At 36.8% G+C, this 9,788-nt stretch overlaps 1 protein-coding gene across 3 annotated transcripts in view; it reads left to right on the forward strand.

Annotated features, from left to right (window-relative positions):
* Cyp2c7 (cytochrome P450, family 2, subfamily c, polypeptide 7) overlaps window positions 1-8,835 on the forward strand; it is a 56,099-nt gene extending 47,264 nt beyond the window's left edge. Inside the window, 3 exon segments of one of the 3 annotated variants that reach the window (NM_017158.2) lie at window positions 4,023-4,210; window positions 7,254-7,395; window positions 8,413-8,830. In NM_017158.2, the coding sequence (NP_058854.1) occupies window positions 4,023-4,210; window positions 7,254-7,395; window positions 8,413-8,594 (512 nt within the window). In that variant the 3' untranslated portion in view covers window positions 8,595-8,830. 3 annotated transcript variants of the gene reach the window in all.
* Window positions 8,836-9,788: the final 953 nt, after the last annotated feature.

A 9,788-nucleotide genomic window follows, 5' to 3' on the forward strand; every position in this document is an offset into this window, starting at 1 on the left:
ATCTGGGTTCTTTCCAGCTTCTGGCTATTATAAATAAGGCTGCCATGAACATAGTGGAGCATACATCTTTGTTGTATGCTGGATCATCATTTGGGTATATGCCCAAGAGAAGTATAGGTGGGTCCTCAGGTAATGCAATGTCTAATTTTCTGAGGGCCTTCCAGTCTGATATCCAAAGTGTTCTTCCTCACTTTTTCTTCTATAAATTTCAGTGTATCTTGTTTGACATGGAGTTCCTTGATCCACTCGAACTTAAGTTTTGTAATCCCACCAACAATGGAGGAGTGTTCCTCTTTCTCCACATCCTCGCCAGAATCTGCTGTCACCTGAGTTTTTATCATAGCCATTCTGACTGGTATGAGGTGGAATCTTAGGTTGTTTTGATTTGCATTTCCCTGATGATTAAGGATGTTTTGCATTTCTTTAGGTACTTCTCAGGCACTTGCTATTCCTCAGGAGAGAATGTTTTGTTTAGCTCTGTGCCCCATTTTTCCTGGGGTTATTTGGCTGTCAGGATTCTATCTTCTTGAATTCTTTGTATATTTTAGATATTAGCCCTCTACTGAATATAGGATTGGTAAAGGTAATTTCCCAATTTGTTGTTTGCTGTTTTGTCCTTATGACAGTGTGTTTTTCCTTACAGAAGCTTTGCAGTATTATGAGGTCGCATTGTCAATTCTTCACCGTAGAGCATGGTGGTTTTTTTTCCAGGAAATTTTCCCCAGTGCCCATGTATTCAAAACTCTTCCTCACTTTTTCTTCTATAAATTTCAGTGTATCTTGTTTGACATGGAGGTCCTTGATCCACTTGAACTTAAGTTTTGTAAGGGCCATAAGAATGGATTGATTTGCATTCTTCTACATGCTGACCTCCAGTTCAGCCAGCACCATTTGCTGAAAAAAATCTTTTCTTCAATTCTATTCCGCAGATCTACCTGCCTGTTTCTATACTAATACCATACAGGTTTTATCACTATTGCTCTGTAATACTGCTTGCAGTCAGAGGTGGTGATTCTCCCAGAAGTTCTTTTATTGTTGAGCATAGTTTTCACTATCCTGGGTTTTTGTTATTCCAAATGAATTTGCAAATTGCTATTTCTATCTCTGTGAAGAATTGGGTTTGAATTTTGATGGGGATTGCATTGACTCTTTTGGTAAAATGGCTATTTTTACTCTATTAATTCTGCAAATCCATGAGCATGGGAGATCTTTCCATCTTCTGAGATATTCAATTTCTTTCTTCACAGACTTGAAGTTCTTGTCATACAAATCTTTCCCTTACTTGCTTAAAGCCACACCGAGGTATTTTATATTATTTGCAACTCTTGTGAACTTTGTCATTTCCTTAATTTCTTTCTCAGCCTGTTTATCCTTTGAGTAGAAGAAGGCTACTGATTTTTTTGAGTTAAATTTATACCCAACCACTTTGCTGAAGTCGTTTTTCAGGCTTAGTAGTTCTCTGTTGGAACTTTTGAGTTCTCTTAAGTTTACTATCATATCATCTGCAAATAGTTATATTTTTACTTCTTCCTTTCCAATATGTATCCCTTTGACCTCCTTTCATTGTCTGATTGCTCTGGCTAGGACTTCGAATGTTGAATAAGTAGGGAGAGTGTGCAGTCTTGTCTCGTTCCTGGTTTTAATGGGATTGTTTCATGTTTCTCTCCATTTTGTCTGATGTTATGTACTGGTTTGCTTTATACTGGTTTTACTATATTTAGGTATGGGCCTTGAAAATCTGGTCTTTACAGGACTTGCATCATGAAGGGGTGTTGAATTTTGTCAAATGTTTCATAGCATCTAATGAAAAGATCATGTGGTTTTTATCTTTGAGTTTCCTTATAGAGTGGATTAAGTTGGTGCATTTCTGTACATCATATCATCCCTGCATCCCTAGGATGAAGCCTACTTGATCCTGATGGATGATCATTTTGATGTGTTCTTGGATTCGGTTTGAAGAATTTTCTTGAGTATTCTTGTCTCAACATTCATAACAGAAATTGGTCTGTAGTTCTTTTTCTTTGTTGGGTGATTTTGTGGTTTAGGTATAAACATAATTGTGGCTTCATAGAAGGAATTTTGTAGTGCTCTGTTTTTCTATTTTAGGGAGTAGTTTGGATAGTATTGGTATGAATGGAGGAATGTTCCTATTTCTCTACCAGCATCCGCCCTGAGTTTTTTTTAATGGATAATTTTTATTTGCATTTCAAATGTTATCCCCTTCCCCAGTTTCCTGGCCAGAAACCCCCTATTCCATCCTTTTCTCCCTTCTATGAAGATGTTCTCCCACCCATCAACCAACCCCTTCCCATCTCCCCATTCTGATATTCCCCTACACTGGAGGGTCGAGCCTTGGCAGGACCAAGGGCTTTTCCTCCCAGTGGTGCCCAACAAGGCCATCCTCTGCTAATTATGCAGCTGGAATCATGCATCTGTCCATGTGTACTCTTTGGATGGTTGTTTAATCCCTGGGAACTCTGGTTGGTTGGCATTGTTGTTCTTATGGGGCTGCAAACCTCTTCAGCTCCTTCAATCCTTTCTCCAACTCCCCCAACTGGGACCCCTTTCTCAGTTCAATAGTTGTCTGTAAGCATCCTCCTCTGCATTTGTTAGGTTATGGCAGAGCCTCTCAGAAGACAGCTATATCAGGCTACCACCAGCATGCACTTCTTGAAATCAGCAATATTGTCTGGGTTTTGTAGCTGTATGTATATGGGCTGGATTCCTGTTGGGCACTTTCTAAATGGTCTTTCCTTCAGTCTTTGCTCCAAACTTTGTCTCCATATTTACTCCTGTGAATATTTTTGTTCCCCATTTTAGGAATGACTGAAGCATCTGCATTTTTTGAATGTTTAAGGTTAGGAGCTTTTTACCCTTTGTATTTTCCTTGACTGTGTGTTGATATCTTCTATGGTATCTTCTGTACCTGAAATTATCTCCTCTATCTCTTGTATCCTGCTGGTGATGCTTGCATCTGTAACTCCCACCCTTTCCTATGTTTTCCATCTCCAGGGCTGTCTCCCTTTGTGTTGTCTTTAATGTTTCTATTTACATTTTCAGATCCTGGATGGTTGTGTTCAATTCTGTCACTTGTTTGATTGGCTTTTCCTCTATTTCTTTAAGGGTTTTTTTGTGTTCTCTCTTCATGGGTTTCTACTTGTTTATCTGTATTTCTTTTAATGGAGTTATTTATGTCCTTCAAGGCCTCTATCATCTCTATGCGATGAGAATTTAGATCTGAATCTTGCTTAATAGATGTATTGTGGTATCCAGGGCTTTCTGTAATGGGAGAAATGGGTTTTCATGCTGTGAGCAATATTGGTTTCTGTTGCTTATGTTCTTAAGCTTGCCTCTTGCCATCTACTTATCTCTGGTGTTAACTGGCCTATCTGTCCCTGGACTGTTCTTCCAGTGAGCCTCTGAGCTTGTGATTCTGTGAGACTGAATGAGTCAGAATCCCTGGGGTTTGAGCTTACTGGGGTGTGGTCCACGTGGATTGGGATCCAGAACAGAGGCTATACTCCAGGTACAGGTGTAAACCTCAAGGAATGCAGGTCTCTCACTGGGCAGGATATCTGCAATGCAGGGTCCATGGATCTGGTTCCACCAGGTATTGGGCTGGGGTTTGGGAGTCTCATCTGTGATTGTGGATGTGTCAGAATACCTGGTGATTGAAGTTGCAGGTTGTGTGTGGGTTGAGTTTGTTTGGATCCAGAGCAGAGCCTCTGATACTAGCACAGGGGCAAAAGGGAAATAGCACAGGTCTGGAATGAATTTTGGGTTTAAAACCTAACACTAATAACTTTAACCAAGGACTAAAATATGTTGACTAATTATACTGCTTTATTTGATATTTTAATTACTTATACTTTCTTTGTTCTCATGACTCCAAAATAATGAGTATATGCTGTTTTGTCTAAATATTTCTTTTGGCATACTTATATTGAACTCTGTATGTCCTGAAATTATGACAAACCTGTCACTTTCCCCACATTTTCCTGCTTTTTACTATGACCAACCAGCTAAAGTCCAGGAAGAGATTGACCGTGTGATTGGCAGACATCGCAGCCCCTGCATGCAGGATAGAAAACACATGCCCTACACAGATGCCATGATTCATGAGGTACAGAGATTCATTAACTTTGTCCCGACCAACCTGCCCCATGCAGTGACCTGTGACATTAAATTCAGGAACTACCTCATCCCGAAGGTAAGCTCCTTTCTTTGTTGAGCCTCCAAGTTCTTGATGCTTCTAGTTTCATAGTGTGGTACCAGTCCTCTGATATATCTGTGCCTGCCTTCATGATCCAAAGGGCAGCTCTACTGCAGCCACAGATATATTTTGTATTGACACCGCCACATTTGCTTAGCCTTCCACATACTGTTTTGCAAAGATTAGGTATTTCTCTGTGAATGTTTCACTATTTTGTCAATTTTCCAAAAGTCTTTTCTGAAATTTTTATGACTGTGAGAAATAAATCTCCAAGTTTGAAAACAAAATGAAATGCTGAATACTTTAATTTATCAATGCCATTCATTTATGTATTGGGGATGTTAATTTTCTCTATGCCTTGTTTCTTTGTCATAGAGCAGCCCATTCATATCTACTTAGAGTTTTCATGAATGGTAAATATACTTCTGTTATCATTTCTCTAAGTGCCTCTGACATTCTTTCTATCTGCTTAATTATTTATTCACTCTGTTGAATTTAAATTTATCCCAATGTAAATGTTTACTTATATTTATATGCATGTAAATGTATGTGGAATTTAAAGTGTTATGTGAGCTAATTCTTTTGTATGTACTTTTTGTATCCTGTGTTATTAGTTTCTCTTCGTTGTGACAAATTGATGTGCAGACCTGGTTCCCTTAGGCATGACTTGTATCATTTCTCATTAGGCTGAAAAATCATAATTTTAACATCTCCATATCAAATTTGATGTTTTAGAAATACACAGTCATGTTGATCAGATGAACATTTTTTAAGTCTGTTCTGTTTAAAGATATAAAGGACACTTTATTTTGGAACAAATTATGTATGAGTATGACCAAGAATACTTATCTATACTTTGGAATGATATTTCTATCCAAAGTCTCTACATTATTTCCAAAATTTTTCGCAGCAACATTTTAATGATTCTATGCCTTGTTTACTTTTCTTTTAAACTATTGACTGTATATTGTAGAAACATGGATGTACATTGGATATTTTCTGCTTTACGTTGCCTATGGCTTCTATCATAAGAAATCTCTGTTCTTATTTTTGCTTCCTTAAACTTGTTAGAATTTTGATACTAAAACTGAGATGGCTGCTTAAAACTAAGTTGAAAAATGTTCCCTGATGTGGTTCTGTTTTTATATATTTAATTTTTTGTAGTTACTTAATGTAAATTTCAAGACACTGAAAAAATTCTGATTGAGGATATGGTATTACAGATGAAAAATGCCAAAGTTTTATAATGATAACTCCATTCAGAAAGAGTTCAATGCTATCTCTTGGGCAATTTCATATTTTTAGGGAGTTGAGCCAAAATGATACAGGTAGAGTTCCCACTACTCACATCATGTGGTGCTGATGGAACTAACTTTGCCAGGTGGTAATGGGCCTTGCTGTGTAATGCCAGGCTTGGTATAAGTGTTAGGATACCAGTTTGCTCTCTTTAGCCAAATGATATTTTTGAGATATTGTTTTCACTTATTATAGTTGAGATCTATTGCTAATTTTCAAAACTTGTTTATGTTGTATGACCTTAGACCCATCTAAATGGTAAATAGAATGAAAAACAAGATAGGAATGACTTGTGTCATGATAGATTTCTTGAATTTAATGCCTAGCTTGAGGCTAGTGCTGCATCAGTTAAATTTCCCACCCTTTATACTGCTGTTGGCTCATGACATGATTGGTCTCTGTACTCCAGTGGAGTAGAATATTCCATTATTTTCTTTTTCAAATTTACCTGGTTTAGAAATAAGCATCGCTTCACAGCTGAAAAATGAGGTAATTGATTTGTTTGATAAAACTCAAGCCACTGCTCTTAGTAGAACTAATAGAATAAAGAAGAACCATTCATCTTTGCCATAATAAGCATAGTAGATTTCAGGCTTTCTTGACCATTAGGATTATGCTTCTTCTTCAGAAGCTCTGTCATGAGTAGCAGAGAAGTAATCACAGGCAGTGTGTAAACAAATGACTATGAATATAATATGTTCCATGCTTACTGAGACTTGGACTTAATTTTCACACAACTTAACAATGTATTCTTTCGGGATTTTAAATATTAAATATATTTATTTAAGCTGAATTCAAACACATGTGACAGGCTTGTGAGACCTGTGAACAGAACATTCTTAGAACATTTGCAATGATATGAGGTTACTTTGTGCTTTAGTTAAAGAGAATTTTTCAGTACAAGTTCCCAAAATTTCTGTGAATCTTCAGAAGTTTTATGATTTAGCTTCCATCAGGTTATGGCTATTAAGACTTACACTGTGTCTTATTTTGTTTTATTTTATTTTCTTCTTCTCCAACTCCTTCTATTTCTTCCCTTACTTTTCCCACATATCCCTCATCCTGCTTTACAATCACACACACACACACACACACACACACACACACACACAAACACACACATATATATGTATATCTGAGAATTTGCATCTGCACATTACTAAAGATCTATAAATTATATATATATATATATATATATATATATATATATATATATATATATATATATGATAGCACACCTCTACTCTGGCACATATCCCCGCATTTACATTTATATGATATAAATATATAGACAGATGGATGAATAAATAGAGTACATGAAGGGGAAATGTAGTATTTGTCTTTCTATACACTTCCTAATGTGCTTAATGAATTTGGAACTCTCAACATATTATTCCTTTTGGACTCTGATTCATGTGATGTGTATGGAGTCAGATGTGATGAGCTAGAACAGTGAGTGCTACGAGAAGCAAGAGTCCAATCTACAGGAAAGGGAGAAGAAACTCAGAAATTTTCATTCAAGAACTCATGTGAAATGTTACTGGAAGGCACTTTGGCCACATCAGTATGACTGGCCTCAGATAAATTTCCACCCCCTCCTCCAATACTTTGTGCATTAAAATGTCACTGCCATTCTTTGTATTCAACTCCTTCTATATAGAAAAAGATGTGAATTATGTTATTTTCCTGGTAACTTTAGCCCTATGATTTCTTTGTAACTTGATGCTTCTGTGTATTGTTCTAGGGAACAAAAGTGTTAACATCACTGACATCAGTGCTGCATGACAGCAAGGAGTTCCCCAACCCAGAGATGTTTGACCCTGGCCACTTTCTAGATGAGAATGGAAACTTTAAGAAAAGTGACTACTTTTTGCCTTTCTCAGCAGGTAATAGAAACTCATTTTTATGGTTTCAGTGACATGAAGATCTGTGGAGACTTACACAGTGGCTCCCAATTCCTGAGAGACTTGCAATTTATACACAATTGAAAGCATACTTATCCATGTCTCAGTGTCATCCTAGAAGGCAAACTTCATTTACAATTTACTATCTCACTACAGAATTGAGGGAATCATAATTTAAATTCATATTTCTTGTGTCACTCACCTCCATGCTCAGTTAGCCAATATCAAGTATCAAAAATATAGAAACCCACAAGGGAGCCTCAAGTACACTCAGTATTCGCATGAATGACTACTACTTTTTAAACGTCTGCTGGAGAGGATAATGAAAAAGTCTCCAAGATCTCTGGGTTTTTGAGAAGATAGCAAATTTCTTGCTCAAACCTTAAATTTTACAACTGCAAAACATATCACCATCTTAATAATTGACTTCTTAGTTGTTTCAGAATATGGGTAATGGAGAATTATAAGGAGAAACTGCATATCAATGAGGAAGCATTAGATCAGAACCTTTCTATGTGAGTCGAATAACAGAAACTTCAAGATTATTATGAGATGATGGAGACTTTGTATTTATGCCATGATTTTCCACAGTGAAACCTTGGGAAATCACTGGGAACCTTGTTTTCCTCCATTCAAGCTGAGAGTTATGGATTTTGAGTCTAAACTTATTTTGTAGGGTCTGACTTCTGATATGCAGTTTCTTTCCTTGGGTTTGATTTTTGATAGTAAACATAGAATACTTCTTAAATATCCCAGACAGTTTGATTATAAATGTGAACTGTTACACTTTGCTAAAAAGTATTTGCAATTCTCTATATTATATTAGTTGAAAAACAAATTTGTTCTATCTTTGACTGTTTATCTAGTCCTTTCCCCTAGCCACCCAGCTAACTACCAATACAATGACTCACCATTCATTCATAATCTTATGGGTCAGATACAAGAATCGTGTATTGCACATTTAGGGATATTTAGTAATCTACTTTGACTTTTTTCTAGGAAAACGAGCTTGTGTTGGAGAGGGCCTGGCCCGCATGCAGTTGTTTCTATTCTTGACAACCATTTTACAGAACTTTAACCTGAAATCTCTGGTTCACCCAAAGGACATTGATACGATGCCAGTTCTGAATGGTTTTGCCTCTCTGCCACCCACTTACCAGCTCTGCTTCATTCCTTCCTGAATAGATCAGGCATTTTGGCTTCTACTGTGTTGCCTTCTGCAATCCCCTTCAGGTTTTTATCCAGTCCCTTCCCTCTATCATCCATCCTGACTCTTGTCTTAAGATCCAGAAAGCACATGCAGTTTCTGGAGTTATAGCACAAATCCACTTGTATTATCTCTTTCATATAACAATTTATGATCCCTTGTGTCATTGTGTATCCATTCCTGAGTTAAAATAAAGCTTCACTATAAAATAATAATTATCATAATTCCTAGTTATTTTTTATTTTGCATATTTTCAATAATATTTATACTTTATTTGTGTACCTGCTCTAAGACTTGCTTAAAATTTATGTAATAAATTGGCAACTTAACACATCCTTCAGGTCTACATCAAAAGAAGCATAGAGAATGCAAGAGAAACTGTTAGGGAATATATATTGTTTTCTAAACTGCTTTCAGCTGTATACAATCTCTAGCACACACACACACACACACACACACACACACACGTGTGTATATATTGACACAGGGACAGTCAGATAGATCAGCGGACTAGAATTGAAGACCCAGAAATGAACCCACATACCTATGGTCACATGATCTTTGACAAAGGAGCTAAAACCATCCAATGGAAAAAAGATAGCTTTTTCAACAAATGGTGCTGTTTCAACTGGAGATCAGCATGTAGAAGCATGCAAATAGATCTATTCTTAACACCCGGTACAAATCTTAAGTCAAAGTAGATCAAGGACCTCCACATCAAACCAGATACTCTCAAACTAATAGAAGAAAAAGTGGGGAGGAGTCTCAATCATGTGGGTACTGTGGAAAATTTCCTCAACAAAACACAAATGGCTTAAGATTCAAAGATCCAGAATTGACAAATGGGACCTCATAAAACTGCAAAGCTTCTGTATGTCTAAGGGCACTGTCATTAAGACAAAACAGCAACCAACAGATTGGAAAATACCTTTACCAATACTGCATTTGATATAGGGCTAAAATCAAAAATATCCAAAGAATTCCAAAAGGTTATTTGACTCCAGAGAGCCAAATAACACTATCAGAAACTGGGGTATAGATCTAAACGAAGAATCTTCAGCTGATGAATATCGAATGAAAAGTACCTAAAGAAATGCTCAACATGCTTAGCCATCTGGGAAATGCAAATCAAAACAACCCTGACATTTCACCTCACATGAGTCAGAAT

The sequence above is a fragment of the Rattus norvegicus genome, chromosome 1 (genome assembly GCF_036323735.1).
Source record: "Rattus norvegicus strain BN/NHsdMcwi chromosome 1, GRCr8, whole genome shotgun sequence".
NCBI classification, from domain to species: domain Eukaryota; kingdom Metazoa; phylum Chordata; class Mammalia; order Rodentia; family Muridae; genus Rattus; species Rattus norvegicus.